Raw genomic sequence first — 16,280 nt, forward strand, 5'->3', positions numbered from 1 at the left:
TCAAGCCGATTGCATGTCTTGAGTGTACAGGGCACAACAGTGGTCATTATTTGATATGGGTCTGGTCTCAGCTGATGCACAATATGTGTTTGAGGAAATGCACACCAAGATGGTTCGGCGAGATTTGGGATGCCATTGATGGAGTGGGTTGAGCGAAAACAGTGGCCACCTCCTTTTCGAGTCAAAGGTAAGATGATCCAAAGGAACATGAGCTCAGTACAAGAACCGTTTGTTCGAGTAAGAACAAAGCAGCATCCAGCCAAAGCCTCTATGGCCATCGTTAAGTGCAATCGAGAGGATGGGCTGGGACAACTGAAAACAACAAACACTTCACATATTCAAGAATCTTTCACCGGAGGTATGCTTGCTATGATTTCAATGGGTATTTATACATGGTTCTTATCCTAGCGTTGTCCAAGTGGAGCATGGTCCATACTACTATGGCCACCACCTGAATACTGGAGGGATGGAGTCAATTTTTGTTTCAAGCACTAGATGCATTTTGAGGGCACCGCCAACCCATGTGTGCTGGTCTTTGGGTCCTAGGAGCTTGCTGCAGTTTGAGGTGGTGAAAATACTCTTGCCACAACCCAGAATCGGTGTAAAGCAAGGGCTGTGTTATGGGATTTCATGGTTGGAAGTTTCAGGTTGCAAGGAAACAAGATTGGTGATTACTACTGAAGTCTCCAGCAGGACAACAACTGTTATTCATAATGCTATAAGCAATTGGATGATTGAAAACCTTTCTGCGGTTATGCTGAATCAAGATAAGCAACTCCCTTATCCTTTTACATTGCTTGTTTACACTAGTCAACTGGATGCTATTGTTAAAAATACAAGCCGAGCTTTCACAAGATATATAATGCTTTACAAAGGCAGACAACATGAAAATACACATCTTGATATATTGTTTTGTATTAGCTGCGGTATAACCTCAGTAAACACCTTGGCCAAGAAACATGGTGTGATTTCAGTTGATCCTAGTGTTATTGCGTATGATTGGACAGATGCAGTTGTGCAATACCAGGATAGTTCTATGGGACACATGATCATTTGGCAATGCATGAAGGCTTTGCAAATGACCATAACTACTCAAGAGCATCAACTTCAGATTCTGGTTGCCATGATAGAATTCTATTCCCTCACACTGAGAGTCATGAAAAGTCTGCACTTGAATATACATGCAAATCAGTATTTATATTCTTGCCTGGCAGACAGTTGGACTTCTTTTGGACATGAGCAGCCAGTACTGTTATCAACGAAATGGCTTATACAAAGTCCTTGGTCAACAACAGCTTGGTTTCTGGTAATGGGAAGAAAGTTCACAGTCAAAAGACTCGTCAGCTTTCAAGTAAAGGTTCATGGCCACCAAAACTACACCTTCAAGTGTCCATGCCGGTACACAATGACGCAGTGGGGCATGTATGATCATTTACTCAGACTCGAGCTTATTGATTACAATATTGAAAGTGCTGAGTTGGCCGGTGTTCATGGGCTAGTGCTTGGAATTGTTGCACTGTATGGCTCTATACTCCATCCAATCAATACTGAAAGGAGGATCAGTTGGTGGCCAAATGGTGGAAACAATACCCAGGAAGCACAACCGGAGCTGCTCTTAGGCATTGCTGATTGTCATGGGTTAGCTGCAATGAAGTATCTCCGAATCTCTTGGGATTCAGGTGGTGTCTATCCTTTCCTTGAGGACTTCATTTTATCGGCTTGATGGCAAGCCGAGTTTGAAGGGGAGAGGAATGTCATGTACCGGCAATTGGGCCGTGAGCCTCGAAGTACTAATGGACCATATGGGTTAGCTGTTGGGCCACGCAACAGAGGACCGAATAGAAAAGAGCAGGAGCAATAGAGGGCGGGATCGAACAACCAGACAACGGAAAACTCCTCCTGGACCTGAGCGTCTTCCACGGTCTTTCTCTCTGTTCCTCCTCTTGCTTCCCTTTGAACCCTCCAATTCTACCCTAGAACCTTCTAGATTCTTCAAGATTTGTATCCCAATGTCGAGTAGTATTTGAGTCACTTGTATCTGGTACTTTAGTTTATGAGTGATTGCATATGGAGGTTTGTAACAAGAGTGGGAGTTGCCACCGGAGCATACGATCTCGAACTCGGGACCGGATTGGCCGGCTTCTCTTACTATTGGCGGATCTCAGCATCAAGGCTAGGGTCAGACCCTTTCTCTCTTGTGGCAGGCTTGGCACCTGTGAAGTGAAGGGAGACGCCTCGGTCTTTGCCTTAGTTAGACCGTTTCCTTGAGGGCTCGTTTGGAAGCCCTAAACCCGGTAGCCCTCTCAGAGGGCGGGTGGTCTAACCGTCCTCTGAGAGAATTTTTTGGGGGTTTCTAGGAATTTTAGGAATTAAAAAGGAATTTTGATAATTAAAGAAACACTAAAAAGAATTAAAACAGATTATTCCAAATAATTTTACTAAAGAAAAACCTTTTTCGTAATTATTTACTATTTTTCCAAAATTAAAAAACATTAAGGAAAACTTTATTTAACCTTAAAACATTTATTCTAGATTTATGAATTGTTATTCAAATTAAAACATTTATTAAACATTATTCATAAATTTATTTATTTTATCACTAAAAGATATTTAAACATAATTAAAACATTTTATTTTATTTATTTCACCAAAGAAAAACATTTTAAACCTTTTCCTAATTCTCTAAAGAATTTACCAAAATTTTCTATTAAATAAAACCTATTTTCAGGATTTATTCGAATTTTGTGAAATATTTTTCTAAGGAAAAAAGATCTTTTATTGCGCATTGGTGACGTTAGCTTGCTGACTTGGATGCTGATGTGGCGCTGACTGGGCTCAGACTTGCTTGCTTGGTTACACGTAGGACAAAGGGGGGGGGGGGGTGACGCGGCCTCACCACGTCGTATTATGAAGCCGATGCAGCCATCTTATGTGGGCGCTAACTAGGTTGGGTGAACCAGTACGAGGGGTTCTAATCACAACTGTGCGTGTGAGATCGGACGACGAGAGGGATTTTTACTTAGGTTTTGATGATCGGCAGTGATGGCGGCGCCTCTCGGCGACATCGCTGGAATCGCGTTCCGATGCACGTACTATGACGATGAGGTGCCCACGGCGAACCCGTTTGGGGGTCGTGTGGTCGTCGGGGTAGTGCGTAGAGGCGTGGCGATGGAAAAACACCACGACGGCGGCTCTAGTTCGACGGGAGCGTGCTCCGACGGTGCTCTCGCTAGGGAAAGAGGGGGAAAAGACTGCAGGGGGTGCGTGTGGTGCTCTGGGGGTCTTGGGGTGGGTATTTATACTCGTGGGGGTGAGTTGGGGTCGTGCTCAGTGCGGGTCACGCAAGGTTTTCGTGCGTGATTCGCTTCCCTTTCCTTTCTTCCTGCGTGTGGTTCCCATGTAGGCACATATGTTGTGATGGCCTTCCTTCGGTGGGGGCAGATTCGACGCGATTGGATCGACGATGGTGCCGGGGGGGGGGGGGGAGGATGGAGCGACGGGAGGTGGGATTGAGGGTTGACATGTGGGGCCTAGCCCAAGCGGAAGAGAGAGAGAGGATAGGGAGCGAGCGCGGTCAGGTTGGCTGGCGCGCGAGCGGCCCAGAGACGGAGCGCGCAGGTAGGGAAAGGAGGTGGGCTGGGGCAACTGACTGGGCTGGGAGTGCGGGGCTGGCCAGAGGCAGAGGGAGGCCAGGGCGGCTGGGCCTTGGGAGGAGGTCGGTGTTGTGTGGGCCGCAAGAGTGAGGGGCGGGCCGAAAAGAAAAAAGATCTTCGCACAAAACTTTCCATTATTCTCTCTATACGTAAAATAAATCAACGCAAAATTAAGCCTTTATGCGAAAATCACTCAAAACTAAGGCTTGATGCACAAAATAATCGGCAGTAGAGAAGCCTTGGTTCCGAACCTAGACATGCCAGATAAATTCACCTACGTCGACCAATCCCGTGGCTATTAGACTAACAGGAGTAAGTTCAACCAACAGAACAACCTCTCTCTCATAAAACCAAAAGAGACAACTTTATGAACAACAAGCCTGAGGAGTTGAGATCTCACGAAACAGCACTCACAGAGTAATCATACAGATCGAGAAACGGGAACAAACGGGAGGCTTAGGAGTTATCCGGACTTTCGGCTGCCCCTTGATGGACAGCACCTCCATCTCCTCGAGCATCCCCATGGCCGCCGGCCCTCAAGTCGAAACCAAGCCTGCAGAATCGAAGGCCCCTGGCTCTCGGCGATTCGACAGCGGCGGGTCCGGCAACCACGACTCAGATCCGGCTCAGTTCCGGCGGACGGAGTCTGACAGTGAAACGGGAGACAGAGAGAGAGTGCCTGTTTCTTTTTCCTTTTAACAGGTGAGTGTCGTTGACTAAGAATCGTATTATAAACAATACAATATGAGCAACGTTGACTGAGGTAAAAAAATCTCTAGCATAACTTCGGCACCTTCTTCCCTCCAGCACCTATCAGCTTGAAGAATTAAAAGGTTCGCTTTGCAATGAACACAATCAATGTTCTGTCTGACCTCAGCCAAAGCCAGCTTTTCATTCATGTGCTCAACAGGACTCTTCAAAGAAGACCTCTTTTGCTTTCTTGTTGATCCCATAGGAGTGAAACATCTCTTTCATCCATGTTTTCAAGCAAATCCAGAGAAATTTCTAATGCTGCTTTGGGTTGGACAGGCTCTACAGGAGGTTCCGACCTAGTTGATGGAAATTTCACTTCTATTTTTGTGAGAGCCATGCTCTGCTTCTTTCCAATTGCACTGTCAGGCAATCTTGTTGTAGGGCGCCGCCCATTTCGAAGACGCCTCATCGACCTCCTCTCCCTTTGATGCTTCTTTAGTCTTCAGACCATGCACCACTACTCCAGCAACTTGTTCAAGGGGCATGTAGTCCTCAATCATTCTGTGAGGTTCATCGCTGGCCAGGTCAGGAGTGGGTTTGGCAATCCCAGTGCACTGAGACCCAGGATTCACATCCAAAGGAGTGCTACGATGCATCTCTTCAGATACCGCAACCTCCAGCCTGCTCTTCCGAATCACAGCTGGCAGATACATGGAACCAAGAGCTACTCCAGAATGCAAGCTCTGGAAATACGAAGGAAGTGACAAGAAATTGACTGACAACAGCGGTTGAGATTTCTTGGCTCCATGAAGCACACACCACCCACAATGGACCAAAGTCCTGTGTAACAATGCAGACTACAAGAAGAAGCACAAAATATCATACCGATTTGTATAAGGAACTAAAAAATGGCAGATGAAGGCTGTAGAAAGAAAGCTTACGGCTCTGCGGGGCTGAAGCTTGACAAAGTGCAACCCCTGTGATGCAAATGCAGCGGCAATGTCAACAGATGAGACAATCGAACCTAGGCTCTGGACCTTGCCCCCTTGATGACTGTGCCGCATCCAACGAGGACAGGTAGAAGAAAGCCCAGGAGCCGGAGGGAGCTCCCAGAGCAAGATGTATCAACGAGGATGACGAGCGTCACTGCCCCAGTTTGGGGTGCAAAATCTTCCACCAGTGCTGAGAAATGAGCATCCAAGAAGCCGGTCCTTGATGCGAATTCCCGGGAGGAGGAGCACGGAATCGCAGCAGCGAGGCCGCTAGGGGCGTCCGGCTCCGGCTCCCGCCCGAGAGAGTCGACCTTCGGTCGCTTGCCCTTCCTCCGGGTGTATACTATCCCAAGCCTCCTGCCCACCTTCTCAGCGAGGACCTCGGCGGTGGGGTCCTTCTGGTGGCGGCGCTTCCTGCTGTAAACGATTTCTACGGATTTATTGAGCGGCGGCAGTTCTGGTTTGGGGGAATCCTTTTTGTGTTGCTGCTGCTGGTCGTGGTCGTCGTTGTCGACGTGGAAGGCGGCGGCATCCTTGGCATCCCAACGGATCCGGTCAGCGGCGAGGCGCTTGTTGAAGCGGAGGACCCTGGTGGCGGAGTCGGCCTGGTCCTGGGGCGGTGCCTTGGGCATGAAGACGCATTTGGCTGGCATGGGCTCTGCCACCTCCTCCTCATCCTCGTCCTCGCCTGTGTCGTCAACTTTCGCCTCCGTTGTAGTCAGGACCGCCCCTTTCCAAGAGGCAGTGACACGGAAAAGGGGGCTGCGGATGAGGATTTGATTGCGATCAGATCCCACCTGGTTGCGGTAGGGGGGAGAGGGAGGTGGGGGGCACCGCAAGGAGGGAGCCAAGTTGCCACCGATTCGCCGCGCCACGCCGCTCGTGGCCGCCGCAAGGAGAAGGATGAGAAGCTTCCAGGAAGGCTAGGGTTATAGCGGGGTGACGACGACGTGTCCTGTGCATTTGTGATGAAAATGGGCCGGTCGTGGGCTGGCTGAGCAAACGAAAAAAGGGGCGGGCGGAAGAATTAGGAGCAAAAGAAAAATTGACCTAGGAGGAAGGAACGCTACTGATTTTTTAAGTAGTAGGTAAGAGATTTGGATATAGACGTATGTTTTTTGACTTTTGGTTTTGAAAATCTAACTCCCGAGCCAAAACGGCCGCTTGTACCCTTTTTTAATCCAATGAGTCAGTTTTTTAAGGTAAATCACATGAACCTTATTGCTAATCCAAATTATAAAAGCGTGAATGCGTTTGATGTTAAGCACCATATTCAACTCCTTCGGATCGAATCCAACACCCCCACTCTTCCCACCACAATGCGTTATTTTTTCTATCTTCCTGCCTTTCCCTCCGATTGAATCCAACAGTCACATCCGCTCTACCAGAAATCGCCTGCCACACCCGCTCCCATCGCACTACACAACCACCCCCTCCCCCGCCCGCCGCCAGCACCTCCCCAGCTTCTCCATGCCCCACCGCCCATCGCCTTCTCTATGCCCACCCGACGCCCCGTCATAAGCCCATAGAGATTAGCCCGCGCCCAATGCCCTGCACAATGCCCCCGCATAGTTACATGATATTACCGTAACCTCCGCATAGTTAGCATCTCGACAGATGTGTACAAAAGAAACGAATTTTTTTAATATTACTTTTTTATGGATATTACAGAAATAATACCAAAATAGAGAAATTCCAAAAATAATACCTATTTGTCCAATGGTTTGGCGAAAACAAATTTTCGTCCTACCGTACGGTGAAAATACTATTTTCACCAAACCGTATGGCGAAAATAGGTAATGTGTCTCCGGCGGCAAGTTAGGGGTCCCGACGGCAGTTTTGAGGCTATTTTCGTCAAACCTTTAGACAAAAACTAATTGTCGTCAAACCGTAGACAGAAAATTATAGGTAGAATAGAATTAGCCGCTCAGTCATAAATTAGTGTCGCTGTGAATGAAAAATACAGTACAGATAGAGTTGTCACCACTGAGAAGATAGAGTTGTCATCCTATTGATCAGTCCGCCTATGCCCACATCTATAAGCACCCTGACTCGTACGACTCTGACCAGTTGCACCTGGAAAGGCTGCAAGTGCCATCAGTGGCAGGCATGGGTGCTTCGGCGAGCCCTTTGCCTACCTGCAGATCAAGGTGATATGGACACCCCTGCCAAGGAAATTTGAGTTTGAGCTGGTCTCGCCATCCCTGGACAAAAGTGATGGTCGGTCGGCATCAAGGTGAGGTGATGGTGAACTACCAAGCGACGACAAGCTCCCTCTCTCCCTCCCTCAGATAACTATCATCATATTATGAACGGGGCACATTGCTTAAATAGATAGATAATGTTTGACAATCATGCTGTTTGGCAGAGATACAGAGTTCACATCTTTTAACACAATCCATAAATAATTACACAAGTATGCATAACATAGCTTGGAAGCACCTAAGAATTGTCAGCAAATGCACTTGCTGCACGGCTCAATAACCTTTAGCTTCACAGCATGGGGCACCCTCCCCTCGACATATCTCCGAATGGCGATGCGGGCCTTTTCAGCCTCCAAAAGCGCATCCTTTTTCAGCCGCAAGCATTTGTCAACATTGACAAACCTCCTGTCATGGCCACGGGTAGTGTCTAATGTAAGGCACTCCAGCCACTTTGTTTTCTCGATGATATGGATCGTAAGCGCGATCATGCTCTTTGCAGAGCAAAAGCCGGTTATCATCACATTCTTGAGGTTATCATGGCAGCGTTCTGAAAGGCACCGTTGATGCGAGGAATCACCATCCGAATCTTCAACAATCGAATCGGACCTTATGGTTGGAATCTCAATCTGCATAGGAATGTATTACTGTCTCTTCCGTAAAAAGTAAAAACAAAAAGGTTTTCAATTAGACTGGATATACCAATCTTCAAAATAAATATGTAATTCAGTTATAGAAAAATCCATGACAAAGAAAATATTCAGCAACAAGTCATACCGAGTTTCCAATTTTTCAAATCATGGGCGGTTGAAATCTAACTTTCAGGTTCTCACCCTGAGCCCCACCAGGTTCAGAAATAGGAGCGTGGCCAGTTCAAATTTCTCGCCAATGGTTTATCTAGGCGATGGAAATTATTGCTCTTTTCATATAACTACTTAGTTCATAGTTTAAGAGAACATATTCTCAAAGAATAAATACGATGTTAGTTTTCACTAAGGATAGCTTTTCAGAGATAAATGATGACTTACACGTAAGATGAAAGTCTCCAGTGCGGGAGAAGCATCAAGAAAAGAAACCAGAGAGTAAAAATCATAGTCTTCGGAAAATTTTGGTGCTACCGCCACTATCTCCAAGTACTTGAGGTGGAGGAATTTGCCAATCGCTGCTGGTGTGTTGACCGTCTGAGGAAAGACATGCCCCAAAGATTAATTGTGTACCAAGTATGAATAATTGAGTATTGTAAACACACAACTATTCTACGACACCTTTTCACTTCAAAACAATGAATTAATTAGGAAGGCTCAAACTGACCTCATGTCCCGTTGCCAGAACAAGGGTTTGGACATTCGGCACGATGAATGGAAGTTTGGTACTGGCATAATATAGTGCGTCAGATGTATAATCACGAAGAAGTTTTACATTCTTCACTTGCAATGCATCTCCAAGCGAGATATGTATTGGGTGCCCTATATAAGAGAAAGTGGAGAGCTTTGGGGCATTGCTGTCAATCATCTCCAGCTTTTGACAGCCAAACACGTCTAAGATTTTAAGCTGCAGCAACAGACAAGGTATCTTCAAGAAAACGATATCCTCGCAGTTGGAAAGGACAAACTGCTCCAAAGCACAAGAATTGGACAGAAAACCATATAGCTCCTCCCCAGTAACGTGGACCGAGTGCAAATCCAAAGTTTTCAAGCTCCTCATGGAACCAACTTGCGCCGCAGAGTGAAAAGAACATTCATGAAGAAGAAATGACTGAATGGAGCTTCTCCGTTCACCAGATAAAAAAGAACACGGGAAGTCGTACTTTATATCACCCCATTCGAACATTGACAGTTCAAATTCCTTAATCCCGGGTGTAACAGCAACTTGAAGCCAGCGGTCAACATAACTAGGATCCAGATTGGAACAAGGGTAGGTGTTAAGGCTAAACTTCTTCACCCCCATGCCAGAGTGGTTCTGCATAATGTGGTCAACTCTACTGATAAAATCCCTAGTTATTTCATCTTTTTTAGATCTATCATCCTTTATGCCTAGTGAGTCAATAGAAATGATGAGCTCTGGATAGCATCTCCAAGAACACAGAAAACCACGAGACACACAGGCGGCCTGAGCGGCAGCTTGCATTGGCATGAGAGTGTGTATATGATGAAGGATATCCTGTGCAGATAAGCATGACGGAAAACAAATTAACAACAAAAACTGGTTGTAGTAACAATGCTTTCGTGAAGTGAGCAGTACAGACAAATTACTATCCAAATAGCTATCATTTTTTTACTTTCTGTTAACAAATTACAGACTATTTTTGAACTGCGCACAGCCTAGGGACATCCCCATTCTGTTGGTAAAACAGAAACAAGTCCTATAACCAATAACCATCCCCACATAAGGAGGGGACATAATCACAATTCGAAACACATCGACCCCAGATCTAACTTGCACGGCAACTCTGGACTGGGCGTCATGGTGATTTTTGAATGTCAGATAGACTAAGGAATTCCTATAATCCAAAATGCACCAGCGAAGATGATGAATTTTCCAGTTGCAGTTACAAAGTATAATCACTATCAGTATCAGGATCTCATCTCTTACCTCTGGAAGGACCTGTGATCCCGTTATTTCGTCACATTGAGAATCATCACCTTGTTGACAAGGTGAGGCTTTTATTTGAGCGGCCAAACAAGTCGATCTATCACCTGCAAATCAGCGAAGTCATGATGCAGAAGGGAAGGAGAAAACAACATGCAGGAGCACAGTTGCACACGCCACTTAGCTTTAAAAGGATTTAACTTTTGCTCCTGGTAGAACCAAGGTTTTGAGGGTTTGATAACCACGACTTGCTCAGGAGAAAAGAAAAAAGATCTTTGCACAAAACCTTCCATTATTCTCTCTATACGCAAAATAAATGACCTCAAAATTAATTCTTTATGCGCAAAATGCCAAAATCACTCAAAATTAAGGCTTGATGCGCAAAATAATCGGCAGTAGAGAAACCTTGGTTCGGAACCTAGACAGGCCAGATAAATTCACCTACGTCGACCAATCCCGTGGCTACTAGACTAACAGGAGTAAGTTCAACCAACAGAACAACCTCTCTCTCATAAAACCAAAAGAGAAACTTTATGTACAACAAGCCTCAGAGGAGTTGAGATCTCACGGAACAGCACTCACGGAGTAATCATACAGATCGAGAAATGGGAACAAACGGGAGGCTTACGAGTTATCCGGGCTTTCGGCTGCCCATTGGTGGACAGCGCCTCCATCTCCTCAATCGAAACCAAGCCTGCAGAATCGAAGGCCCCTCGCTCTCGCCGATTCGACCGCGGCGGGTCCGGCAACTACGGCTCAGATCCGGCTCAGTTCCGGCGGATGGAGTCTGGCAGGGAAACGGGAGAGAGATTGAGACAAAGAGTCCTGTTTCTTTTTCCTTTTATTTGGAGCTAGACGTATGTCTTTCGACTTTCGGCCCCGGTTAGGAAATACGAGTCCAACTCCAGAACGGCCGCCGCTTGTACTTTTTTTAATCTAATGATTCTATTTGTAAAATCTAAAAATTGTACGGATATATTTTAGTCTTATGATATGTGTATCTATCTTATTTCTGAATATATACAAAATTACTATGAGTCTGAACCAATTTACTTTTCTAAAATTTACTTGTAGAAAAATTGTTCTATTTTTATTGAAAATATGTAGTAGCTAGATCTAATATCAATTTTGAATACCTGATCTGAATTATCTTAACATGTTATTAAATTGCTCACGGACCTATTCTAATTTACTTATAATTTTTTTACAAAATTGCTTACATATTTGTATTTTAGAGGCAAACGAACAGATGAATTTTTTACTCGATGTTTTCTCTATTTTTTTTTGCCACACATTAAAGTTTGTCACGAATAAGTGTTGCAAGTCTATATATAAAAATATCCAAAAATGAAGTAAAATGTTCATGTCCATACATTCTTTTACTAAAAATAGGTATGCATGCCATAAGTCTAAAGTATGCATGTGTAATTTTTAGATGTGTCAATATTTTTTTAAGGCAAATCACACAAGCCTTATTGCCAACTAGCAATTGCACACGCGTTTCACACATGTCTAATCAATATAAGATATATAAATCTAAAGAAGTAAAAAAATATAGCATAATAAAAGAGAGATTTGTATATCAGACCTTCCAAAAACACATGTGAGTGGTTGCTATATTCATCATGGATTTGTCCATCTCCACTGGAGGAGGAGTCTAGATCCATCATAGATTTGTCATTGGATTGCTCTAGGTAGATATCTTGATAATCCATATTGTTAGAAGCTATAGGAGAGGATCCTGACTTGTGGTGAACATCGCTTTCGTGATTGTCTTGGCAGCCGAGTGGTTCGAACTTGATGTCGTAGTCCTTAACGTATTGATCCATGAGGCGACTTACCTCATCATCGGAATCGTTGCCAGATAGTTCTTCTTCGAGGTTCACCCGATCGATCACCAACTCGTCGGTTGAAGGGGTAAAGTTTTCGTACAACCTCTCGCTTGAGAAACCGGTCCTCGATGCAGGCTTGGGCTAAGTTTACGGTATGTCGTGTGTAGATTTTTCAACGTCTATTGTCATGATCCCCATGGTCGGTGCTAGCTGTCAATGATTAGTGAAGCACTGATCTTATGAACTTGTAGAAGAGATAGGTGATGCTTCGAGTAGACGAATCAAATAACACATAAAGAGGTTTTTATACAGGTTCAAGCCTCCCTTAGGATAATATCTCTATATCCTGTTTGTCTTGTATTATTCTCTGAGACTATTACAAGGGGGTGTGTGGCTAGTCTAGATGGATCTAAGACTAGATGGATCAAAACTTAGTCAAACGGCTGCCTTGCGTGTAGTTGGGGTGATGTTAATACAAATATAACGGCGAAAGGCTTGATGGATGGAGAGCTTCTGCTGACTTCAATGGTGTGTAATGGCTTGTAAAGACTTCTATCAACTTGTCCTCTGCAGGGTCCCTAGGATCTGTATATATGTGGGGCATCGTACAACCATTGGAGTCCTTCCTGCCCATTCTTGGAGATAAACTTCACTATTTACGAGATATCCTAGGTATCTGCAGGTGATTTTCATGTGCCCGGGGATTCCTTTCATGGAGATAAAGATATGCCCCGAGAATGACGGAAAATCCTAAGGTATACAACTACTCATCATCACAAGCTACCCCATAACGGGCATGACGAGACACCCGAGGTATGGACTCTTTATTTGATGGATCGCTAATGCTCAAACGCTTACGGGTTGGGATAATCCTCATCTCCCTAATCGGAGAATACTTGAAATATGTTTTATAGATTAACTTTCCGGCCATAAATAGCATGGTTGAGTACTAAGGTTTGCTTGCCAATCTTCGAGTAGCTTCTACGCTTGGCATCCGTCATCTCCTCGTGAATGGAGATTCATAGCTGGTGGTGAAGTAAGTTAGCAAGGAGTATCAAACCTCAGATAAGACTATGACAGCTTACCTTGTGGAGGTGAGGAAACTAGAAAAGAAATTCGTCATCCTCGAGGTTAGGTACATCTCGAGAAAGGATAATTGACTCGCCGATAGTCTTGCCTGACTAGCCTCCGCACGATCTGCAGTACATCCCAGGATCTTTGTAGAAAGATTCTCGAAGCCATCCGTGACATCGAAAGATGACACATCTAAAGAAATCGTGGTCCAAGAGACCTATAACAAGGTCGGGACGCCGCCAGGAATTGATGCTCCACAAGGGGTCGCAGGGGAACTCGTAGCTCCACTCGAGTACGAAGATACGTAGATGGATCAAATCCGCAAGTTTCTTCAGGATCGAGTTGTACTTGAGGATGAGGCACTATCCAAGAAGATTTCCCATAGGGCCAGGATGTATACCCTAGTCAAAGGCATCCTCTATCAAAGAGGTGCCCACGAAGTGCTCATGAAGTGTATATCTCAGAAGCATGATAGCGAACTACTCGAAGAAAGCTATGAAGGGGTGTGCGGAGCTCACGCTTCCTTTTGAACCCTTGTCGAAAAGGCCGTCAAACAAGATTTTTACTAGCCTACGGCTCTCCATGATGCAAGCGAGATGATTAAAAAATATGCCAAGTGCAAGTTTCACAACAGACACGTTCACCAACCCACTTAGGCTTTGCAGATGATCCCTTTGTCGTGGCCTTTCTCGACATGGGGGCTGGACTTGTGGGCCCCTTCCCAGTGACTGAAAGTGCATCTAGGCCCCCTAAGTGGGTTTTGGCTTATTGATGACAAAACGATTAAAGAACTAACATGCTTTGTGAGTATTGAACAGGTATAAGCATTAGTTGTGAAGGTAAATGATGTTTGACGCCCGTCGAAACAATTGATGAATCAACGAAGGATACAAGATAGGGTTTAAATTCATTTTACTTTTGAAATTGAGTCTAGGATAGATTTTTTCCTAGATGGTTGGATTCATTTGCTTGATTAGTGTCTCAATGCTCAAGAGATCCTTTAGAATCACCCAGTTGAGAGACACATTCACTCACGGACACAAAACTCTTTCTGAAAATCTTCAGAGTCCGGAGTCTCCGGTGTTCATCGGATACTCCGGTACTCAGCGTTCAGCCGGAGTCTCCGAGTTAGCCTCCGGCAGAGAGTCTCGGTTACGGTTTAATCTTTTCAAGAAAAAGACCGGAGTCTCCGGTGTTCACCGGATACTCCGGTAAAATGTTTAGTGTGCAGTCGGAGTCTCCGAGGTAGACTCCGGTAGAGGCTCTCGGTTAGCATTTAATCTTTTTGATAAAAAGAAGTAAAGACCAGAGTCTCCGGTGTTCACCGGATACTCCGGTACCTGGAGATGCCGGAGGATCCGGCTAGTCTCCGGACTTAGTCTGTTTTGGAAAAACTGTCAGGACCGGAGACTCCGGTGTTCACCGGAGACTCCGGTAATTAAACAGAACTGTAATGGCTAGTTCTGACACGTTCGTGACCGTTCTGACGCTGTTTTTGGAATTAGGACCGGAGACTCCGGTGTACACCGGATACTCCGGTAAGCTCTGACAAAAACAGTAACGGCTAGTCTGTGAGAGAGGGCTATAAATGCCCCCTCTCTCCATAGCATTTAGAGCTTGCTGTGGCTGGTTTCCTTGAGACCTCTTGAGCACTTTAAGAGCATTCAAAGCTCCTCCAATCATCTCTAGAGCCAAATTTGCACAAATTTGAGAGTGTGTGTTTGGAGAGGGTTCAAGCCACTTGAGCATTGATTTCTTCATCGAGCATTTACTGCGATCATCTCCCTTGAAGCTTTGGGTTTCTAGAAGGAAAGGAGTCGCCCGAAGAGCACCCAAAACTTGTGGTGTGCCTCGGGAAGTTTGTAAGCATCTTCATGTTGAGTAAGAATTTCTAGCTTGATCTTTGTGGTCGCTAGAAGAGGATAGGGTTGGAGAAGACCCGGCTCTTTGTGAGCTCCTCAACGGAGACGTAGGCACTTCTTTGTGAGGTGGCCGAACTCCGGGATATATTCTCGTGTTCTTACTTGCGAAACTTGCTTTATCGTGTGCATTTGGTAATTTGTCATTTAAATTGCTATAGTATCAATCTTGCTAGTTTTAAGTGTTATTCTAGCTTAGTAATATCTACTTGACCTAGTGCAACTCTTAGAATCTAGCTGTGGCCTTTAGTTCAAATTTATTCTGAAAATTCCTGTCAGGTCGGAGACTCCGGACTAGACCGGATACTCCGGACCATACCGGAGTATCCGGACTTCACCGGAATATCCGGCAGTTTAATCCGCTATTTTTAGTTTTAATTTTCAGAAAAGCCTATTCACCCCCCTCTAGGCACTTTCAATTGGTATCAGAGCCTAACCTCCTACAAGGCTTCACCGCTTGGAGGGAATCATTATGTCGACATCCGGAAGTCCGAGGGGTCTCAAAGATGATCCATCAAGAAGTGATGATGGTAATGGTAAAGGAAAGGGAAGTGAGATTCCTTTCAATTATGATCGTTTGAATTCTTCTAGCAATTACATTTCCGTGCCTTCCGGACGTGCACCATTCTTCGATGGTACACATTATGCTGCTTGGAGGCACAAAATGAAAATGCACTTAATTTCTCTTCATTCAAGTATTTGGAAGATTGTTTGCACAGGTTTTGAGCTGCCGGAGGAAGACCAAGAGCTCACCTCAAGTGAAGAACAAAATATGCATCGCAATGCTCAAGCTACAAGTGTGTTGCTTAGTGCCTTGAGTCCGGAGGAATTCAACAAAGTGGATGGACTTGAGGAAGCTAAGCAAATTTGGGACACACTTCAAGTTGCTCATAAAGGGACTACAAGTGTGAGAGAATCCAAAATAGAATTGCTTGAGGGAAAGCTAGGAAGATTTGTGATGGAGGATCATGAAACTCCTCAAGCAATGTATGATCGGATGATGGTGCTTGTGAACAAGCTAAGAGGGCTTGGAAGCGAGGACATTGATGATCACAAAGTGGTGAAGAGACTACTTAGAGCATTTGCTCCTAGAAATCCCACTTTGGTGACGCTCCTCCGTGAGAGAAGAGATTACAAGAGGCTCACACCAAGTGATGTGCTTGAAAGGATTCTTGCTCATGAGCTCATGGAAGAAGAAGTTAATGAAGTGAAGATTCATGCTAAACAAAGCTCAACCTCAAGGCATAAAGAAATTGCACTCAAAGCAAGCAAAAGCAAGCAAGTCCAAGAATCAAGCACAAGTGATGATGAAAGCTCCGAAGATGAA

At 45.0% G+C, this 16,280-nt stretch overlaps 1 protein-coding gene and 1 pseudogene across 1 annotated transcript; both read right to left on the reverse strand.

The window, feature by feature from the left end:
* Positions 1-3,772: 3,772 nt before the first annotated feature.
* Positions 3,773-5,991, reverse strand: LOC133900155 (uncharacterized; annotated as a pseudogene).
* Positions 5,992-7,644: 1,653 nt separating this feature from the next.
* LOC133900551 (uncharacterized) lies at positions 7,645-10,997 on the reverse strand. The gene is made up of 5 exons (XM_062341726.1): positions 10,757-10,997; positions 10,132-10,235; positions 8,851-9,699; positions 8,568-8,720; positions 7,645-8,168 (listed from the first exon to the last, which is right to left on the reverse strand). Exons 1-5 carry the CDS (start codon positions 10,800-10,802, stop codon positions 7,791-7,793), a joined length of 1,530 nt encoding a protein of 509 aa, XP_062197710.1. The 5' UTR covers positions 10,803-10,997; the 3' UTR covers positions 7,645-7,790.
* Between the last annotated feature and the right edge of the window lie 5,283 nt (positions 10,998-16,280).

Source organism: Phragmites australis, chromosome 19, assembly GCF_958298935.1.
Source record: "Phragmites australis chromosome 19, lpPhrAust1.1, whole genome shotgun sequence".
Taxonomy (NCBI): domain Eukaryota; kingdom Viridiplantae; phylum Streptophyta; class Magnoliopsida; order Poales; family Poaceae; genus Phragmites; species Phragmites australis.

What these genes read in the sequence shown, in the direction of transcription:
- LOC133900551 (XM_062341726.1), bottom strand. Translation starts at nt 10,802, where the DNA reads ATGGAGGCGCTGTCCACCAATGGGCAGCCGAAAGCCCGGATAACTC. An exon ending in TTCTGGCAACGGGACATGAG is followed by an intron (nt 8,721 to 8,850) that starts GTCAGTTTGAGC and finishes GTCTTTCCTCAG; the next exon opens with ACGGTCAACACACCAGCAGC. An exon ending in TGGAGACTTTCATCTTACGT is followed by an intron (nt 8,169 to 8,567) that starts GTAAGTCATCAT and finishes ATTCCTATGCAG; the next exon opens with ATTGAGATTCCAACCATAAG.